General features: G+C 43.3%; 1 protein-coding gene across 1 annotated transcript in view; it reads right to left on the bottom strand.

Annotated features, from left to right (window-relative positions):
- Positions 1-6,543: 6,543 nt before the first annotated feature.
- LOC134864938 (rho guanine nucleotide exchange factor 10-like protein) overlaps positions 6,544-22,828 on the bottom strand; it is a 34,406-nt gene continuing 18,121 nt past the window's right edge. Inside the window, exons 13-28 of the mRNA XM_063884322.1 lie at positions 22,186-22,302; positions 20,719-20,811; positions 19,782-19,952; positions 19,074-19,219; positions 18,070-18,212; positions 17,876-17,991; positions 17,021-17,148; positions 16,847-16,947; positions 16,331-16,452; positions 15,613-15,693; positions 13,169-13,368; positions 12,541-12,698; positions 12,317-12,459; positions 10,412-10,583; positions 9,792-9,908; positions 6,544-9,502 (exon numbers count right to left, since the gene is read on the bottom strand). Of these exons, the coding sequence (XP_063740392.1) occupies positions 8,919-9,502; positions 9,792-9,908; positions 10,412-10,583; positions 12,317-12,459; positions 12,541-12,698; positions 13,169-13,368; positions 15,613-15,693; positions 16,331-16,452; positions 16,847-16,947; positions 17,021-17,148; positions 17,876-17,991; positions 18,070-18,212; positions 19,074-19,219; positions 19,782-19,952; positions 20,719-20,811; positions 22,186-22,302 (2,592 nt within the window). The 3' untranslated portion in view covers positions 6,544-8,918. The remainder of the gene's footprint in view (positions 9,503-9,791; positions 9,909-10,411; positions 10,584-12,316; positions 12,460-12,540; positions 12,699-13,168; positions 13,369-15,612; positions 15,694-16,330; positions 16,453-16,846; positions 16,948-17,020; positions 17,149-17,875; positions 17,992-18,069; positions 18,213-19,073; positions 19,220-19,781; positions 19,953-20,718; positions 20,812-22,185; positions 22,303-22,828) is intronic.

Genomic DNA, 22,828 nt, shown 5'->3' with positions numbered 1-22,828 from the left:
GTTGCGTTCCTGTGTGACATTACGCAGCACTTGAACGAACTTAATCTCAAGATGCAGGGAAGAAACAAGACCGTGTATGAGCTCTACACGGCTGTCAGAGTATTCTCTGACAAACTGGATGTACTTGAACGAAGTGTCCGTGGTTCTGATTACCGTTTCTTCCCCACCGTGCAGAAAGTGATGGCGATGCATGCAGACGCTCTCCTGCCCTGTCAATCACAATTCTGTGACGTGCTAACTGAGCTCAAGCAAAACTACACATCAAGATTCCACGACTTCAAGGACCATAGCAATATTTTTTTACTTGTGAAAAACCCATTCCTGATTGAGGTCAATGAAATGAAGCAAATAAGCGACCAGCTCAGACTTGTGCAGCTTCAAATGGAGTTTGTGGAGTTAAAGAGCTCAGATGAACTTCAGCTTCAGTTTCGGATTACAGATGTCGTGGACTTTTGGAAACTGGTGGGGCATCTACCAAATATCTCCAGACTGGCAAGACGCATCATCTCAATGTTTCCGTCCACATACCGGTGTGAAGCAGCATTCTCTGCGCTCTCAAAAATAAAATGTCCCAACCGAAACAGATTGAGTCTGCAGCACACAACAGAGGCCCTTCGGATCGCCGTTTCCAGCACAGAGCCCGACTTCAAATCACTTGTGCGGCAGAAGGAGTGTCAGAAATCACATTGAGTGTGAAGTAAGTACAACATTACTCTTCTGACAACCCCTGCTGTCTATAATCTGCTGTTATATGGACTGTGATGATCAGTAAACATGCTGTCTGTTATCTGTTGTAATGGGCAGTGATGATCAGCAATGTGTGTTTTGTGGTTGCAGTGAAAATAATAAATCACAGTTATTGCACTGTACATTATGCTTTTCATTCCTTAGTAACATATTACTATGATCCATATTCTCAAATGCATAATGCTTTCAGGGAGGAAAGGAGCGTTTTTGGATTGTGGCTCTTGCAAAAATATTTTTTCGTCAATGTGGCTCCTGATTAGGACAAGGTTGAGTACCACTGGTCTAGAACACTGATTACGACTGCTGCTGTGTCAGAAACAAAATTCCCTCTTTTTCCTGTTGGTAGTGCATCGCCCAAATCGCCCAAACCACCCCTGCGCCAGAATATATAACAAGAAGAACCGATTATAATAACGAATCCTGAAATATGTTACCTCTCTTGATGCACCTGGTCAGCAACTGGAGAAGGATCGGGTGAACGAGCTGCAGAATGAAACTGTTATACTACATTTCTGTGTAATAGTAATGGTTTCTGTGATGTCACAATGATTTTATTAAGAGGTGGATTTATTTAGGAAAGAAACTACTAAAGGTGAGAAATGCACGGCCCGCTACTGGATACAAGAGTGCTGGACAAGCTATGTGAGGCCAGTCTTACAGTGAACATAAAGAGTCAATACTTCCAAAATCCACTGAAGTTTTGGGCCCATTCTGATTCCTCTGCTGGAGTTAAAGGTCTCCTATTATGCAAAATGCACGTTTTGATATGTGTCCCCATGTGTAAGTAGTCTCACAAAGTGACAGAAAATACAACCCTCTCTTTTTTCCTCCTTACCCACATCTCTAAAAACGGGTGACAACAAGCTGATCCAGATTTGGTTTTGGTTATGACGTCATCCAAAATGTGGGCTGACATTGAACTCCTGGCAACGTCCCGCCCACGTGACACGTCCCAACCTATCGTCCCACATATACAGTCACGAGCTAAATCCCCTCCCCAGCTGTGTGTGTGTGTATGTTCAGCAGGATGTCTGCAGGAGGGACTTAGAGTTGTTGTATATATAATACATATAATGTCTCTGTTCTAGTGGTAAACACTGAGAAGAGTTTCAGAAATAATGCTGGATGTGGTTTGGAACATAATATGGTGTTTAATCACGGCAGCGTTTAGCTGAGTTTCTCCCGGTAGAAAACTCTCTTCAGAGGAGAGATCATGACGCTCCAAAGGGGCGTGGCCAGCAGCAGCTCCAAAGGGGCGTGGCCAGCAGCAGCTCCAAAGGGGCGCGGCCAGCAGCAGCTAGTTCATTTAAAGCTACAGTCACAGAATCAGCACTTCAGGAACAGGGCTGAAATAGACGGAGATGAGGCATGCTACAATGGGGGATCCGTTTGGTATTTTCAGCAAAACACTTCACAGACACGTTTTGTATGTTCAAATATAGTATAATAGGAGACCTTTAAGTTGGAGTTAAGTACAAGATAACCCTTTCCCACTGAATCAAAGAACTGCACGTCAACCTTCCCTTCATAGTCCACACTGATGCCACTGATGTCGGCCTACATGCTTTGTTTTGGATCAGCACACTGGGCCGGGTACAGAGCAGGTCCTTGCCTTCACCAGTCGAGTGTAATTATTTTCCTACAGAGTAAGAATGCCCTGCTGTATGGGCAGAAACTTTATATTAACCCAGACTCATGTCTAGGTTTTCAAAACCAAATAACCCGGCACACTCCTGATCCCGAGGGCTCCCTGTCTCATGGAGTTCTGCTTTACTGTATAATACTGTAAAGGGGGATACAACATGGTACCAGATGGATTGTTCAGAGCTCCTGTGGATGACCCCCAATATGAACCTGCCTGCTGTGCTGCTGTGCTCTGCTTAGGAGGACCAGGGGTATAGTGCAGATATAAACAAAGGAAATTCGGACTGGCTGGGGTGTTTCATTGTTCATCCTCCTAAAAATGTCCCAAAGTCATCTGTGTCCGAGGAAACCTGCAGAGGGGGGAACCTCCAGCAGAAAAATGACCTCAAACTAACATGCAAGAAAGTATTAACTGGAATGTGAAAGTCAAATTCAGGAGAAGAGAGCAGAGCAGGGGAGAAGTAGCCAGATAACACTACTTTTTTCAATAGTTTACAGACTGAACTATACTTTTGTGCTCGGTTTATTAGTAGAAATATTTTAAGAATAAAACCCGGAATGGCCTTTGGGGTTGTTTGTAATAGAGTAAGGGGTTTTGGGGGAATATTGAAATATAATTAGTAAGATGGCGCCGAGGATGGCTGCCGTGTCTCGAGCTCCTCAACAACTCCACATCTTAGTGTTTTTATTGTTTTACTTTGTTGGTTGTTTTTAACTTTTTTTGCAACATGCTAACCGCCCAAGCGAGCCCTATCATCCAATATGATAGAGAACAACTTTTACACATCAGGTCGCTGGTGGACAGCAATAATCCACGACGACCTGCAAACAATGGAGAGTCTCCGTGTTTACCTGCTGGAGCTCTACCTGTGGAGCGCAGGAGGAAGAGACCACGAGGTTCCCGGGCCGGGGTCCTGGTCAGGCTGAGGAAACGTGAAAACAGGCCTCCTCTACCGAGTTTACTTCTGGCAAATGTGCAATCCCTATGTATATATTTCACATCCTCAAATCTGTATTGTTGATATTGTAAATATTCTTCTCTCTTTTTCACTATTTTATTTATCTTTTGCACCATGTATGTTGAGTTGTTGGAGGAGCACGCGACATAAGATTTTCATTGCCTTTGTTTTGTAACACAAAACTACAAAGTAATACATTTTTATTATCTTCCTTAAGTCAGTCAATGTGTCGATTTGTACTGAGAATTGAAATCACTGGCCCTCCTAAAACAATTCGAAACATTAACATTTCAAAAGCTCAGTGCACTGATATGATACATTTATCTTTGGAATTAAAACTCAAGTGTGACACTCTCAAGTGTTATACTGTTTTGTTTTCTGATTTACTATGTAGTCAAACATCTGTGTTTATTGGTACAGATCTGAACACCAACATGGGTCAAAAACAACTTTCTTTATTTAGTAAAAATATATTTTTTTCATCATCTGTTGTTTCTTCCATTAGAGATAGATGAACAATCTTTCTGTCAGCAAACATTCTTTATTAGAACGCCTTTAGTTTCATCATTGTCTTCTGTCATCACTTTTCATGTATTCTTTGCTCTGTTAGCTGTGCAAACCCTTTCTCTGGGTATTTCAAGAAGAAACAAACAGCAAAGAAATGTAGAAGTGAGAGAACATTTGTAAAGAAGGTGTGAGCTAACTCTGGAAAGTGTCTTCCAAACACAACTGAAACGTTGAGTTTAAATAAAAAAAACATTAGGTTCATATTATTGCTTACAACTCACCAAATACAGTTATGTGAAATGTGTTGACCGTACACTGTGCACATCATTAGGCCAGCTGTATTTTGAGGATTCATTTTTATTATTTAACAACTACAGAGCTCTCAGTCAATCCAAAATTATAATAAACCTCAAGTCTCAATATTTAAGAAAGTAAAAGTGAGGTTTTGGCTTTCTTACACAATTATTGGGCAACTATTAGTGTGCAGAATTATCATGCAACTAAAAGAAAAACCAGTATGTTACTATTTCACATCTTTATTTTTCACCTGTTAAAGTGACAAACAACTCAAAACAAACAAACAACTCAACATGTACAAATAAACATTTCTGACGTTTCAAAAAAGACCAGATACCAATATCGCCTCCCTTCTTTTCAATAACAGTCCCAAGCCTTCAGTTTCTGGATCTGTGGACCATCAACCACAGCCTCCCAGACTCTGTTCAGAGAGGAGTCTCCCTTCACCCTAAATCTCCCATTTAAGAAGTGCCCACACATTCTTAGTAGGGTTTAGGTCAGGTGAGGAAAAGGGCCATGTCAGTATTCTTTCATCTTTAAGGCCTTTCTCAGAGGAGTACTGCGATGAATGTGATGGAGCATCGTCCTGTAGAAGATCCTGGTCTTCTTAAAGATCCAGACTTCTTCCTGTACCACTGAGGGAAGAAGGGTCTTCCAAAAACTGGCAGTAGGTTCAGGAGTTGATTTTGAGTCCATCTTCAACCAGAAAGGGTCCAACCAGCTCTTCTTTGATAATACCAGCCCACACCAGAACCTCCACCTTGCTGGCGTCTGAGTCAAAGTGGAGCTACAGTGGGGCAAAAAAGTATTTAGTCAGCCACCAATTGTGCAAGTTCTCCCATTTAAAAAGATGAGAGATGCCTGTAATTTTCATCATAGGTACACTTCAACTATGAGAGACAGAATGGGGGAAACAATCCAGGAAATCACATTGTAGGATTTTTAATGAATTAATTGGTAAATTCCTCGGTAAAATAAGTATTTGGTCACCTACAAACAAGCAAGATTTCTGGCTCTCACAGACCTGTAACTTCTTCTTTAAGAGGCTCCTCTGTCCTCCACTCGTTACCTGTATTAATGGCACCTTTTTGAACTTGTTATCAGTATAAAAGACACCTGTCCACAACCTCAAACAGTCATACTCCAAACTCCACTATGGCCAAGACCAAAGAGCTGTCAAAGGAGACCAGAGACAAAATTGTAGACCTGCATCAGGCTGGGAAAACTGAATCTGCAATAGGTAAGCAGCTTGGTGTGAAGAAATCAACTGTGGGAGCAATTATTAGAAAATGGAAGACATACAAGACCACTGCTAATCTCCCTCGATCTGGGGCTCCATGCAAGATCTCACCCCATGGGGTCAAAATGATCACAAGAACGGTGAGCAAAAATCCCAGAACCACACGGGGGGACCTAGTGAATGACCTGCAGAGAGCTGGGACCAAAGTAAGAGAGGCTACCATCAGTAACACACTACGCCGCCAGGGACTTAAATCCTGCAGTTCCAGACGTGTCCCCCTGCTTAAGCCAGTACATGTCCAGGCCCGTCTGAAGGTTGCTAGAGGGCATTTGGATGATCCAGAAGAGGATTGGGAGAATGTCATATGGTCAGATGAAACCAAAATAGAACTTTTTGGTAAAAACTCAACTCGTCGTGTTTGGAGGAGAAAGAATGCAGAGTTGCATCCAAAGAACACCATACCTACTGTGAAGCATGGGGGTGGAAACATCATGCTTTGGGGCTGTTTTTCTGCAAAGGGACCAGGACGACTGATCCGTGTAATGGAAAGAATGAATGGGGCCATGTATCGTGAGGTTTTGAGTGAAAACCTTCTTCCATCAGCAAGGGCACTGAAGATGAAGCGTGGCTGGGTCTTTCAGCATGACAATGATCCCAAACACACCGCCAGGGCAACGAAGGAGTGGCTCCGTAAGAAGCATTTCAAGGTCCTGGAGTGGCCTAGCCAGTCTCCAGATCTCAACCCCATAGAAAATCTTTGGAGGGAGTTGAAAGTCCGTGTTGACCAGCGACAGCCCCAAAACATCACTGCTTTAGAGGAGATCTGCATGGAGGAATGGGCCAAAATACCAGCAACAGTGTGTGAAAACCTTGTGAAGACTTACAGAAAACGTTTGACCTCTGTCATTGCCAACAAAGGGTATATAACAAAGTATTGAGATGAACTTTTGTTATTGACCAAATACTTATTTTCCACAATAATTGGAAAATGAATTCATTAAAAATCCTACAATGTGATTTCCTGGATTTTTTTTTCTCATTCTGTCTCTCATAGTTGAGGTATACCTATGATAAAAACAGGCCTCTCTCATCTTTTTAAATGGGAGAACTTGCACAATTGGTGGCTGACTAAATTCCTTTTTTGCCCCACTGTATGTGCCCGTTACCGCTCCAGCCCCGGGCTCCTCCATCTGGTCGGTCAAGAGTCCCTCATCTAATCAGTCCATGAAACCTTTGAAAATCTGTCTTCAGATATTTCTTGGCCCAGTCTTGATGTGTCTTGTTCAGTGGTTGTCCAGTTTCAGCCTCCTTTACCTTGGCCCTGTCTCTGAGCTCTGAACACCTCGTCCTTCTGGGACCTGCAGGTAGGTCGCAGTTCTGGAATATGACAGCACTGGAGGATAATGGCTTCCTGGTAGCTTCACGTTTGATTCTTCTCAGATCTTTGGCGCTTAATTTTAATGTTTTTTTCTCAAAACGTTTATTGCCACCCTGTTGACTATTTGCAACAACACGTTTGAAGGTTCTGTGATCATGTCCCAATGATCAGAGCCAGTTGTCAGACTTTACAACCAGCACGGCCCCTGGTAGATCCCCACACATACGGACTGTGGAGCTTTTTACCTGCTCTGCCACCTTTGCTGTAACAAATGTAAATGTCCCTGCTTTGGAACTAATAAAGAATTTCTGATTCTGATTCTGAATATCTTAGCAATTTCAAAAGTGCTGCCTCCCTCTGAAAGACTTTTAATAATGTTTGACTTTTCAAAAGTCAGTTCAATAAATTTGGGTGTTGATCTCCTTAGGCCACACCCTTCCTCATTACACAAATACACATCGCCTGATAAGCTTAGACCAGGGGTGTTCAAACTTTTTTTAACCGAGGGGCCACATACAGAAATATATACGAAAGATGGGCCCGTCACTAGCGGTGAGGTGAGTCGTCTCATAAGATAAGTTATAAGTTAGTAAAATCAATCAAATATAGGTTAATTATGCTTGATAATTCAATATGCTCTAAAAGTCTCCTATTATGCTATATTTGAACGATATATTGTAGGGCCATATCTCTACAAAGACACAGAGTCAAACTATTGATAAATGTATGTATCCAAAATCTAAGCTTTATTCTCTATTTTACTATAGCTTTATATTACACCACTTAACTCCAAATACAAAACTTTTAGTGGAGTTTCCCCACAATGACCCGAACATGTGTTTCAGCACAGGGCAGAGCTCAAAAACCACTGTAAGTACCAAAGTTGCTCTATATTACAAAAAAGTAAACAAATGCTTGTGAAAGCGACATATGAATTTGCCTGTCTTAGCATTATTATTCACATGTACATGCACTCTGTTATGACTATTAAACTATAGATGAAAAGATGGACACTGAATAGAAGTGTATTCACAAGTTCACAATAAACGCTTCACTGTTAGGAGAGCTGCATTGTGTTGCTGTAAACCTTTGAAGAAAATGTTTGTTCATCGTACAAAAAGTGTTGATTCTAATAGTGGAGTCAATGTTGTTAGGAATAAAAGAGCAACTCCAACAAGCAGAAGTGATCAGCTTGCAGCAAAGCAAGACATTCAGCCACTGAACACACCACATAATGACCAATAGAAATGTTAAAACAACACGCTCTACATTTAATCGTCAACTTAAACACTGGGGACTATGTTTTGGCAGTGTATCCATCCGCCCAGCCCTTCTCTGCAGTGTTTAGGAAATCTGCAGCTACAGATTAGTTCAGCAATCCATTATTTTACTGATAATCCCCTTAATGAACTGAGTTATGTAATACAAAATAATGTGCTCTAATAGAAGCAATAGGCCGACAAACTAATTTGGTTTCCTTTCTAGAAAAATCAACATGTGTTTTGCTTAAATTGCAAATAACAACATTAGATGTAAACACTGAACTCATGTGGCTTTAAGTGCAGTTTGAGGTTTTGAGGCTCCAGACTTCCAAAACTGTCCCAAAATAAAGGAAACCTCCCAGAGTCCACGTGACCTGACAGCCTTTCTAAAGATTATCACAGTAATAATAATATTACGATTATAATTGTAACCGGTTGCTTTCTTATCCTCATTTTCCAAAATAAATAAAAACACACGTTTTCAGCAAAAATGAAATTTAACAATATCTGACAAACACTTTGTTATTGTCCATCCGCTGTACTTCACTTCCTTATTACTTTTCCATTCTCCTGCCTTAGTTCAGGGATTGTGCTTTGTGTTCCTAATCGGCTGTCAGAGCCAACTAAAATCATCAAAGACCTCAGGAAGCTGCACGCCAGAGGGTTTAGAAGTACTCAGATCTTGTACTTGAGTAAAAGTAGAAGTACCCAGGCCTTGTACTTGAGTAAAAGTAGAAGTACTCAGATCTTGTACTTAAAGTAGCGACAGTAAAAGTAGTCATTGTTTGATTGGTCCATTTCAGAATAATATCTCTGGTTTTATAATTATTGATCATTAAATTGTTCTCAAAGCTGGTAAAGGTGCAGCTAGTGACTCTGCTCTGTCATTGGCCGAGAGTGAGCGGGAGCTGCCACAGCAGCAGAGTGTTCTCAGTGTCTGAACAGGGGGGGGCCCCCGGTCCCATCCTGCGGGCCCCTCTGCCGCCGGAGAAGACGGCTGTTGAGGTGACTTTGCTGCGCCTGGCCTCTCCCTCCTTTCCCCGCTCCATGGGCCGCCCCCTCACCCACACATCAGGATCCTCACTCACTTCATAGATAGAGCCATCCTCTGGACTGTGCTCTGGGGAGTCTGGGGGGGGGCAGTGGTTCCCCCGGTCGGGCTGTGCTGTCAGCAGCCTCCCAGGCAGCTGGCAGGTGGAGTGGAGCCGGTACTGCAGCAGGAGGCGCGGCTTCTCCTCCCTGGGTGACGGAGCTTCTGAGTTCTGGGAGGAGCTGCTCTGCTGCAACCTTTGTCTTCCTTCATCTCCTCCCTCGTCCCCTCTATCTCCCCCCCCTTCTCCGTTGACACCCTCCTCGCAACCGTTGAGGATGGAGTTCCGCCTGAGCAAGTCGGAGGCCAGAGTGCTGGACGTAGCCACCAGGAAGTCCACCGGACCACAGTGAGCGTTCAGAGACATCATCCCCTTACCTGGGGAGTCAACAGTTCTCAATGTTACTTGGGGGGGCAGCGTGTATGGTAGTTTCCGCAGTGTAAGAATGTGTGTGTGTGAATGGGTGAATGCTGGCTTGTGTTGTAAAAGAGTTTTGAGGTGTCACATCTGACATCTGTCTGTCCCCTGTGTGTGTGTGTGTGTGTGTGTGTGTGTGTGTGTGTGTGTGTGTGTGTGTGTGTGTGTGTGTGTGTGTGTGTGTGTGTGTGTGTGTGTGTGTGTGTGTGTGTGTGTGTGTGTGTGTGTGTGTGTGCGCGTGTGCGTGACCTGTGATCTTAGGGATGCCCTCCAGGGTGGGGACAGGGAAGGTGAGGATGACACCCTGGCTGGTCCCCACCCATAGCAGGCCCTGGCAGATCAGCAAGCTAGAGACACACACTTCACCTGGAAGATAAACACACATCGCCCAATAACATGACAACCATTCCTGCTGACACAGTACTGTCCTCTCATCCAGGACCCTCACACACACTCAGCAGCTGGTGGGTTACCTGCATACTGATATACTTTGATATTGAATCATTGCAGTGCATTACCATGGTTGCTACCTCTGGTCTTATCATTGCTTTTTAGTGTCTTTTTTTGATATTATTTTTAAAATACATAAACATGACGACATCAAGTGTACAAAAGTCACTAAAATGATTTATCAGATTCTTGCTCTTTCACTCACTCACTCCCTGTTCACCTCTGTGAAGCCCCTGGCTCTAATGCTGAGCTGCAGCATGCTAATAGGACTTATTTTAGTTGTAAGCATGAGATGAAATGGTGTGAAAAAGAAACATTAGACAGACAGTCAGATTCTCTGTCTGCTTCCTCCTGAGAGGACAGGAAGCAGACATAAAGTCAGCCTGTCTGCCTGTCCACCTGGCTGTAGCGAGCCTTGCCTGATGTCAGATGGGCGTTGCGGGTGGAGATGTTGACTTCCTGTAGATGTTCCAGGGTCTCTGTGTGAAACAGGTGGATAGACGAGCCCTGGGTGAAGGCCATCCACACCCCCCCACCTGAGCGAGTCATATGGCTGACACTACGGCCTGCATCAGAGTGGGCTCTGAAACTCTGAGAGGAAAGGATAGAGGGGCTCAAATATCACACAAACATTTAATGTTTAATCCTTTTTGTGCCAACTTTGTATGTTGTTATCCCCAGAGGCAGACAATGAATCTATTCCCACTCCCAACATGTGGCAGAACGGTATTGGTTTCCACACTTCATTTCATCATGTTGTTGGTCAATCAGTCTGTTCTTTATCAACCTGAAAGCCTGTCATTACTATTTCATAAGTGCCTGACTGGGATCATTCTGAATAATCATTGAATCCACAATGAATATGATTTAAAGCCAGTTTTACTAATGTGGCAACACATAGGAAGTGACTCTAGGTTCAGGCACATTGGCTGTTTATCTGAGAGCAGACATGAACTGGAATGTGTCCAGCACTCGGTAAAGCTAGAGTTAAGGTTGCAGCAGTGCCTTAGGTCCACTTAGAAAAAGCCTTTTAACATGAACCTACAAGGTATACAGCAACTGTGGGTCTGCCCCCCTGGGGAGAACAATTTGAGCATTTGGAAGTATAACGCTTCAATCTGGTGTAGACCTTGTGGGTAAAACTTTAAACACTATATGAAAAAGATCTGCTTACATTTTAATGATCCAAAAAGTATATGAACATAACCAATAACATACCATAGCCAATAACAAATAAAAGTAACTTGTTTTATTTTTGTTGTTCATTTATACTTGTGTGTTTGGGTTCCTGAATCTGTCTTGGAGCCCGTCTCTCTCCCCTCTCTCTCTCCCCCTCCTGGGAAGCATCAGTAAAGACTAGTTTTAGCTTTCAACACGTTTAAAGTTTATCTTATTTTACCTAGCTAAATGTTTTTATTTATGCATGTTTTACTAATCACTCCCGTTTTAAATGATATTTTTGGTTTAATGTCCTACAGTATACATTGGAATGATTTCATACTTGTTTATTTATCCTAATAATTATCAAGGTGTGCCTTGGAGATACTTGTTTTTAACCCTGGTGGCATCATTTGAATGAGCATTTTAAAAACACGGTCTATTTGAAAGGACCGCACAGCTTATCAATAACTACACAGCTCAAATAGTCTTCATGGGTTAGGCCAACCACAGTTTCTCTATAGGGCACCGCAGCTTTATTAGAGCACAGGCTAATCCTGCCCTGGTTGGCAGGTGTGGCATGTTGTTCCAGAAAGAGGCTGGAGGCGTGCAGCCAGAAATCTGGTTCAGGTTCTAATCTACACCCATCACATACTGTATGTGGCCGGGCTGTGCCGCTACAGGACATACAGGCTGCTCTGTGCAGCTAGCCCACAGCTTGGGCTTTAGGGGGTATTCCCAAATGTTTTACATGCTGTATGCATTCCCCTAGTCATACTAGCTATAAAGAGATATCCCTTTATACTGCACTCCCAGAAGTAATATTTCCCAATGTCTTTTCAGTTTTGATGTTGACCAATGGGGAACACCATTAATCCAAGACCAACACTCTTCATCATGGAAACTGTTACAGCTCCAGAAAAAATTAACAGACCACTCCACATGTTTCTTAAATCTGTATCTCTACATGTATGGCAGCCATTCCAGTGTCTGTTGAATTCCAACACAGAGAAATGTTGTCAGTAGTTTATAGAATACAATAAAAATAAAAAACAACATTTAACTCAAAGACATACCTATGAATAGTAAAACCAGAGAAACTGATATTGCTGCAGGGGTCTCTTCATTTTTTCCAGAGCTGTATACAGAGTGTCCCCTGTGACTACCTGTGTGTGGAGGCTGGTTCCGTGGATCACAGAAACCTGGTTGGCACAGCTGGCCCAAACCGTGTATTCCAGTGTGAGCAGGGCGCAGACAGGGGGGCAGCCCAGAGACAGCAGCCGGCAAGAGTCCACGTCCCACAGTCTCTCTAAAGGGGAACAAAGATTCAGACCCTGCGCTCCGGCAGGTTCTGCAGATATGCAGCAGCATCAGGACAGGAAGCACTCACCCCCACTGTTCCTGCGGTACACTGCCACTCTGCCATTAGCCAGTCCGGCGAAGAGGAGAGCCGGCGTGTGTGTGAGGCAGCGGACAGGACAGCGGTCAGGGGTGAAGAGGGTCAGCAGGCACTGCACCGCTGTGTCGACGCTGCTGTACACCGAGACGCTGCAGAAACAGGAGGCACAGTCAAACACAGGATGAGAGACGTCCATCTGAAACACCGGCCTCATGTCTGTGTTCACCTCTTGAGGTTGGAATAGAAAAAAATAAGTATTTGTGTATTAATGGCAGATGTCAAAGGGATTGAGAAACGTTACCCACACTGCCCCACAACACAACTGTGGAATCAAAACAAACTGTAAGAGGAGAGCAGGTACTGTGTTAAGAAAGGGAATATAAATAGAGCTATTATCAGGCTATAAAAGAAGAGCAGAACACACATAGTGAGGATTTGTATTGAAGACCAGTACTGAGTATAAGAACTGAATGAATCCTGTCTGGCTGCAGCCGATTCCACGTCTCTGGTTTCTTCTTGATCCTCGGCCCACACCGGCCAGTATGTTGTGGAGATAATAATAATACGAAGCCTGTGAATAACTGACTGAAGTATCTGGGCTCTGAACCCCAGCACTGACCTGCCGTCCTGCAGGCCCACACAGATAATGTTTCCTGTGGCGGCTGTAGTGGGGGCCCCCTCTGGGCGGGGACATGGCTCCTTCACGTACTCTAGACAGAGAACCGGGGCCCTCAGCGGGACGCTCTTAACCAGGCGAGGAGACGCACGGTTCAGGGAGAAGATCTCCACCTGGTCCAAGCCACCTCCTCCACCCGCAACCTGAACTCCATCAGAGACACAAGCATGTATACATGGTTAATAACAGAGAGCCCAACGGGTCCACAACGAGGATCCTTCAGAGACACGTTGCCTTCAAGAATAAAATCACCTTACACATCTTTATCCACTGTCGATACATCTCTGTTTGCTTAACAGGACATATAACATTCACACTGTACATTTTACATTTATATTTAATTTAATATTCCACTCCTTGCACTCAACTGTATATCTCCTTTATACTCTCTAATGTTTGTTTATTTCTATATCTATTTGTGATGTTTATATTTTGTTTGAATTGTTTATTTCTACTCTTTTTCATTTCTAATAATGTGTAAGCCAATGCAAAAATGTCCCAGTTTGGGATCAATAAAGTACCTCTTATCTTATCTTAAATTGATTTATGTATTTCATTTGTGGTCATCACTCCTAGAAACCAAATTATCTAAAGGATATTATGTTAAAGTGAAAAATGTTGGTACCAACATGTTAGAAGTAAACATCAAACAACAAAGCAAAAAAAACAACAACAAAAAAAACCTACATATATACTGTTTGTTCATATACAGTGGGGCAAAAAAGTATTTAGTCAGCCACCAATTGTGCAAGTTCTCCCATTTAAAAAGATGAGAGAGGCCTGTAATTTTTATCATAGGTACACTTCAACTATGAGAGACAGAATGAGAAAAAAAATCCAGGAAATCACATTGTAGGATTTTTAATGAATTTATTGGTAAATTCCTCGGTAAAATAAGTATTTGGTCACCTACAAACAAGCAAGATTTCTGGCTCTCACAGACCTGTAACTTCTTCTTTAAGAGGCTCCTCTGTCCTCCACTCGTTACCTGTATTAATGGCACCTTTTTGAACTCGTTATCAGTATAAAAGACACCTGTCCACAACCTCAAACAGTCATACTCCAAACTCCACTATGGCCAAGACCAAAGAGCTGTCAAAGGAGACCAGAGACACAATTGTAGACCTGCACCAGGCTGGGAAAACTGAATCTGCAATAGGTAAGCAGCTTGGTGTGAAGAAATCAACTGTGGGAGCAATTATTAGAAAATGGAAGACATACAAGACCACTGCTAATCTCCCTCGATCTGGGGCTCCACGCAATATCTCACCCCGTGGGGTCAAAATGATCACAAGAACGGTGAGCAAAAATCCCAGAACCACACGGGGGGACCTAGTGAATGACCTGCAGAGAGCTGGGACCAAAGTAACAGAGGCTACCATCAGTAACACACTACGCCAGGATTTAAGTCCCGCCAGGGACTTAAATCCTGCAGTTCCAGACGTGTCCCCCTGCTTAAGCCAGTACATGTCCAGGCCCGTCTGAAGTTTGCTAGAGGGCATTTGGATGATCCAGAAGAGGATTGGGAGAATGTCATATGGTCAGATGAAACCAAAATAGAACTTTTTGGTCAAAACTCAACTCGTCGTGTTTGGAGGAGAAAGAATGCAGAGTTGCATCCAAAGAACACCATACCTACTGTGAAGCATGGGGGTGGAAACATCGTGCTTTGGGGCTGTTTTTCTGCAAAGGGACCAGGACGACTGATCCGTGTAAAGGAAAGAATGAATGGGGCCATGTATCGTGAGATTTTGAGTGAAAACCTCCTTCCATCAGCAAGGGCACTGAAGATGAAGCGTGGCTGGGTCTTTCAGCATGACAATGATCCCAAACACACCGCCAGGGCAACGAAGGAGTGGCTTCGTAAGAAGCATTTCAAGGTCCTGGAGTGGCCTAGCCAGTCTCCAGATCTCAACCCCATAGAAAATTATTGGAGGGAGTTGAAAGTCTGTGTTGCCCAGCGACAGCCCCAAAACATCACTGCTTTAGAGGAGATCTGCATGGAGGAATGGGCCAAAATACCAGCAACAGTGTGTGAAAACCTTGTGAAGACTTACAGAAAACGTTTGACCTCTGTCATTGCCAACAAAGGGTATATAACAAAGTATTGAGATGAACTTTTGTTATTGACCAAATACTTATTTTCCACAATAATTTGAAAATAAATTCTTTAAAAATCCTACAATGTGATTTCCTGGATATTTTTTTCTCATTCTGTCTCTCATAGTTGAGGTATACCTATGATAAAAATTACAGGCCTCTCTCATCTTTTTAAATTGGAGAACTTGCACAATTGGTGGCTGACTAAATACTTTTTTGCCCCACTGTATATATATATATATATATATATGTATAGATATATATGTGTGCCAACCAGGCGAACTTACCCAGAGGTAACCCTGTGGTAATGCAGTGCTGACGGAGCAGGAGCCAAGCAGGCTGCACTGAGACGGACTGTGGAGTGCTGCCTACACACACACACACACACACACACATACACATATACATATACACACACACACACACACACACACACACACACACACACACACACACACACACACACACACACACACACACACACACACACACACACACACACACACACACACAGTAAGACTTTTTTCACATCAAAGCTGGTGGAATAAATAAATGTTGATACCTAATCCGCAAATAAGTACGTATGTACACATATAAAATTGGCCTTGATATATTACAACATGTATTAATTTTTTCAATTGAATTTAATTCATGTTTATTATTGAATAATTAAATTCCGATATGTACATTGGCACAGCACACTGGCTTTAGAGAGGGATCCATGACCAAAACACAGAGAGTGATAATCCAGAAGAAATGTTTGAAAAAAATATGTTTATTAACATTTCTGCTCAGAAACTTCCTAATGCTATTTCACAGTGTGTATTTCTACAATTTATTTACATCTTGAATGCTGCAAACCTCCTGAGTCTGTAAATATCAGTTAACAGCTTAGGCAGCAGACAGCCAGCGGATACGCTCAGTGACCTACATCCACTCAGAAACCCACCTAACAATAATAATAAACCTTTGGAATGTATATCCATACTGAGTCGCAGCTCTCACCGTCAGAGTGTGTGTTCTGGAGGAGAAGACAGGAAGTCTGCAGGTCAGCAGGGGACAGCTAAATGCAGTCTTTGTCTTCCCATCTTCTTCCTCACATTCCCAGCCCGGAGTGTTGTCCTGTCCTGCGCACACACACACACACACACACACACACACACACACACACACACACACACACACACACACACACACACACACACACACACACACACACACACACACACACACACACACACACACACACACACACACACACACACACACACACACACACACACACACACACTTTTAGAGACTAATTCAGTCACCGGTTTGAAGAGTGTGCTCAATACAAATAAGTTGCAATTTCAAGCATGATGATCAGACACACACACAGTCACACAGTCACACACACACACACACACACACACACACACACACACACACACACACACACACACACACACACACACACACACACACACACACACACACACACACACACACACACACACACACACACACACACACACTTACTCTGAGCTATCTGGGCAAGGTGCAACCGGTTGACCCAGGATATCTTACTGAGGGGGCTGGGGGTGTTGAAGACTAAGATGATGCTCACTCGACGACCACACCTGGGGACATGAACCACATGTTGAGCAACACTCTGCTCCTGCACAGCAGTCAGCGTCCTGCAGAGAGCCTCACCTGTCAGGTTTCCCGGGGACAGACAGTCGCAGGCGGCACCTGTTGGCATTCTGGATCTCCTCCTCCTTCAGACGCAGCAATCTCTGCAGAGCCAGGCTCCAGTCCTGAGACACCGTGCTGTTGAGATTCTGACAGAGACACAGCACAACAGTTTATTACATCCTCCGAGAAAGATGGAGTAAAAATGAGCTGCAGCGTATACTGAGCAGAGCATCCTAACTGTGTCAAAGGGAAGATTCTGCTTTAATACCACTCCAGTCTAACTCTGCTGCTGTTGGCCTCATCAGTTACTGGGGGGAAACGGACGTTAGGAAAACACACAGAGAGTGGAGGTGATGTTCTGTAAGGGAGGCTTTGTTTTTATGTGTGTATAATAACCTTTAATACTAGGGCACAGTGAATATCCGATCAAAGGTCATATTTTCAGAGCCTTTGTGACCCACACAAAATATGTGGTAACAATGTTGCGTTTTAAATTAATGTGATGTATGATTTAATACATGTTTAGCTCATTCAATAGTGTTTAATGTGTCAAACATGTCTAACTATGGACAGCAGAAGGCAGTAGACGGCAGGGTAGCGCTGCCGAAAAGGGGATGTTATGATTTGCGTCTGCCGTAAACTGACTGACATTATGACGGAAAATAATCCGTTTATCATCCAAATGGCTTGTTCTTGGGTTAGCCATTCAGTATCCATTAAGTCTCTCACTTAATCAGGGTTGTCCGTTAAATGAATAATAGACAGGGCTTCCCTAACAGACCCAGGTGATAAAGTAAATCCTGCTGTGGTCAGGGAGCAGAGATGGCGTGTGATGGAGCAGATCGAGTCAGCAGAGACTCTGCACGTTGTTACCTGGTAGGTTCCATGGAGCGTGCCCACCAGCAGGGACACCTCCTCCACCACAGCCAGGTCGTGCTGCAGCTGCTGTAGCTCCTGGTACAGTCGGGGAGGGCCCAGGAACACTTTCCCTGGAACACAGTGAGTCATACTCAGCTTCATCTAAACACATACTGCACCAAATCAGCAACAACAGATCTGATCTGTACCCATGGTTCCGGAGCTGGGCTGTCTTGCTGTGAGGACACTGTCCTGTCCCACCTCCACCACCTGAATGTGCAGCAGAGGGGCGCACCACTTCACCGTGTATTTAGGACCAACATGAACCAGGCTGCTGATGTCCGAGGGCCCCCTGGTGGACAGACATATTATAACGGTCAGGAAAGAGCAGCCACTGTGTTCAACCTGAGGTCTCATCTGACTGAATCTCAGCACCCCTCCCCACCAGCGGGTTTAAGTCGCTAAGTAGATTTACTCAAATACTGTACTTAAGTATCATTTTGAGAGACTTGTACTTCACTCAAGTATTTTAATGTTTTGCTTCTTTGGTACTTCTACTCCACTACAGTTCAGAGGTAAATGGTGTACTTTTACTCCGCTACATTTATTAAATACCTTTAGTGACTTTACAGATCTGGATTAATGATGTGAAATATAATCAACCCTTAAATCAGACTTTAGTTCACCTGGAGTAAATCCAGCAGCTACCCTGCAGTATACAAAGCCATTAAAACTAGCTGCACCTTTACCAGCTCTGAGAACACTTTAATGATCAATAATTATAAAACATATCAGAGATATTATTCTGAAATGGACCAATCAAACAATGACTACTTTTACTGTCGCTACTTTAAGTACATTTTGATGAGAATACTTTCTACTTTTACTGGAGGAACATTTAGAATGCAGGACTTTTACTGTAGCAGAGTATTCCTACACTCTGCTAATTCTACTTTTACTCAAGTACAAGATCTGAATACTTCTCCCTACTCTGCCCCCCCACCCTCCTGACATCGCCTGGGATTTATTCAGCATCACACAGCTGAGATGCATTCTTGAGAGTGACAAAGAAGGCTATGGTATCACAATACAAATATAATGCGAACAGCAAGGTCTTATTTCCACATTCATACTGTAATTATAACCAGTAAACAATGCAACATGTAAATACCAACAACGTTGTGACTAAGTGTCCTGGAGAGGATGTGCTTACTTCAGGTTCAGGTTGGCGCAGATCAGCATGTCGTTGAGCAGGAACAGCTTTCTCTCCTTGGACTTGAGGACTTGCCCTTTGTCCCCGTACACCCTCTCAGTGAGCAGCTCACAGTGCAGCAGCTGCCTGCCCCCCGCCTGCAGCCGCTGCAGGGACAAATCACTCCGCTGTTTCTCCCATCCACAACACACTTGAGTATATTAACATTTACAGCCTGCTTTCTGCTGAATGGAACAATCCGAAGCTCATGAATTCCAAATGACTTGTTGAAATAAAGACAAATTGAATCTAGATGGTTGCATTGGATGTCAAAACTTGTCTTTCCGTGGCTTTTAGTCTTATTGTCATGATCTGTCTGTTTCCCTGTTTTATTTTGAAGTGATTACCCCCTGTGTCATGTCTCTTGTTAATTCCTGTCCCTGTTCTCCCTCCTGTCTGATTACTTGATTGTCTTCTGGTGCCTTTGTGTTCCCCCTTCCCTCCCCAGCTGTGGTTAGTCTTGCATGTATTTCAGTTCTGGTTGTCTGTTGGTGTTTGTTGGATCTTTGATGGGAGAGTTCTGGGCTGTTTGCTGTAAATCTTTTGAACCATGGGTCCAACCTGCTCTGCTCCACCTGACACCTATCCTCTGCTCCCATCATCAACTGACCAGTGGACATTAGTGAATGTAACATAACATATGATACATAAAACATGCATATGTCTCACCTTGTTGAGGGTGCGGTCGCCCACACTGTGAGCGAGCTGCTGGAGCTCTGCCTCCTGCTCCGACAGGCGCTTCTGCTCATTCAGCTTCTCGGCCAGAGTCTCCAGCTCGGTGAGGGCCAGCTGCAACGGCAGCCGGTCAGCGTGCAACTGAGGGGTGTTTTTCAACATGTCCTGATCACACAACAACACACAACCTGTCACCCTTAAGCTCCTGGGACCACAGTAACACACACAACATGGGACATCTTCACACACAACATGGGATGTAATAATCTTCAACAAAAGGTACTCAAGTGAATTGAAAAGACTGTTTTGGCCAAATGATGATGATAATGTTTTGCCTTGGTATCAGCAAAGATCTTTTCTTCCCAACAGTTGTATCAAATACATTCAACAAGATGACAGTAAAGGGTAGGACAGGTACAGTAATACCTGCCTGTCTTTGAGCTGTTGGGTTGGGGGGGGGGGGGGTAGATTAAGATGCACTTCAGCAGACTCAGTGACAAGCTTTCACTTCCGTTTTGTCGGAAACCCCAACACAAATTCTCAGTGCAAATGTCCCGAGCTTGTAGAGAAACCAAACACCACGTGATGCCCCTTCTGAAAGATTTACACTTCCTGTTTCCTGCCAGCATTAGTGACTGACTGGTGAGCAGACTATCTCCACTATCTGTATATTAAGGTGTGGATGGTTATATTACATACAACAATGACAAATCCATGAAAAATGCTTTATTTTCAAGCAAACAAATGTAAAAAATCCTAAGAGTCCATCCCACCAAAACCATCCTCTGTGCTGGAGCAGGATAAATATGACAGAGACCAGAGGCCATGTTTCATTCTCTCTTCCTTTGTCAGAACTACTGTTCACCATGCGTTTCATCTGGCTGGCCACACTGAAGGCTGTGTGTGTGTGTGTGTGGTGTGTGTGACAGACCTGCAGCAGCAGGATGAACTGAGGGAAGCGCTGGATGGGTCGCACCATCAGGCCGTACAGAGTGATCCTGTCTGGACTGGAGGCCTGCTTCTTCTGGAGGTCACAGGGAGAGGACACTGTCAGTCTCTGTCTAGAGAATGTAACATTAATATAAACCATGCGGGGCATTTAAAAACAGGATTTGCACGCAATGTTCATTTATTTATTTTGATCCGTTAAGTGCAGAGTGAGCCTCCGCTGCAGGAAGAGTTTGATGCTCTTCTTTAAAACGCCTTCATCGCTTCGTCTGCTAAACAGCGTGTTGCAGCCATGCCTCGTTCTGAACCTGCCATAAATCAACCCGTCACCAGGTTCAACAGCGGATGACATACCGATTTTCGCTGACCTGCACCTCCTTCCCTGGATAAGATTTAGACTTTGACTCATTACTGCTCCACTGCCATATCTTCATTATGTTCTCTACAATTTTAGATTGTCATATAATTACCACTATTTTACTTTATTTAGATTTTTAAATCTTATGCATTAAAAGCACTACAACATCTATTTGAACACTTTATTCCGTCGGTATATGTCTCAGCTGTGTATATTTTGTCTGCTATTTGAAAGGTCTGAACATGGCTGCCTCTGTCTCCACCATGACGCCCACCGCTCTGTGTTACTCAGTCTAGACATCACTGCTGCTATTCTTATCATCATATCAATACAATTTAAAAGCATTGGATTAATAGATGCTTCATCAGGCAGAAAGTTCACTGGACTGAAACCTGCAGCGAGACCCCTCAGAGCAACTTAACGTACGTCAGTCTTCAGCCATTGACACACATCCTGAGGCAGAGCCAGGTGCAGCTGCTCAGGAGACACACACAGTCAGAGCATTCCAGGGACCAGTGATGGATGGTTACTATGGTTAGTATTCTCAGTTTCTGCTACTTTATACTTCTGCTCCACTACATTTCAGAAGCCAATGTACTACTTTTACTCCACTACATTTATTTGACAGCTTTAGTTAAAAGTTACTTTTTAGGTTCAGATTATAAAATAATACATCTAAATAAATGATTGAATAAACTTTGACATGTATTTAAGATATCCAGCAACAGTATACAAAAGTTGTTCGAATGAGCTCCACCTTTACCAGCTGTGATAAAACATATCAATATTCATAATAGCAGTCATAAATAATTCTGAAACGGGACAAGGAGTACTTTTACTTTTGATACTTTGAGTATATTTTGATGTACGAGTTTGAAAGCAGGACTTTTACTTGTAACAAACTACTTTAAAATGTAGTATTGCTACTTTGACTTTAGTAAAATCAGAGGACTTCTGCCACCACTGCCAACGAAACATGAACATGTTAAGTGCTGGGGATCCAACCACCGACCTTCCAATATAAAGACAACCATCAACCTCCTGAGCCCCAGTAATCAATAAGTCACAAGAGACATGATCCAAAGTAAGCACCTTCAGGAAGTCCAGAAAAGCAGGTTTAGACATGCACGCCTTCTTGATGAGAGCCATGGCGTTGGTGAAGTTGTTGATGTACTCACTGTACACGTTCAGCACCATGGACTTGGAAAACTGTGGAGGAAAAAGTGTGAGTGAAATAAATATATAAAAAAAAGAACCTGGAAGCTGGCAGAGAGTCAGAGGGAGACACTTGTTTTGTCCATTAAACTACTTAAGGTTTGACACAAGATAAGGTCACATAATCACATGATCTCATAACTGCTTATTCAAATCCCTGCATTACTGAATCAAATGAATACAGGAACTGATTGAAGTAAAGGGAACTCGCCATCAACAAATTAGCATTCCAGTTTTTTCACTGAACACAGATTGAATTTTTTTTTAATGAACTGTGTAGTCCAACTGGACAACGCTTAACTTCTCTAAGTGTGTAAATGAGGCAGCAAGCTCTGATAGACTTCCCTCTGGCCGAAAAGGAAGGAACCTTAGGAAGTTTTTGTGACCATAGTTTCGTTTCAGCATCTCTCAGAAGTTTAAAGACATAATAACGAAAGTACAAAAATACCTGAATTACTTTTCTTTACGTACACCTCTCTTTTTAACTCTGATGCTTACGAGCTGCCTGGTTTGACAGTCC

The sequence above is a fragment of the Eleginops maclovinus genome, chromosome 1 (assembly GCF_036324505.1).
Source record: "Eleginops maclovinus isolate JMC-PN-2008 ecotype Puerto Natales chromosome 1, JC_Emac_rtc_rv5, whole genome shotgun sequence".
NCBI classification, from domain to species: domain Eukaryota; kingdom Metazoa; phylum Chordata; class Actinopteri; order Perciformes; family Eleginopidae; genus Eleginops; species Eleginops maclovinus.
This window is presented reverse-complemented; position numbering and strand designations above follow the sequence as displayed.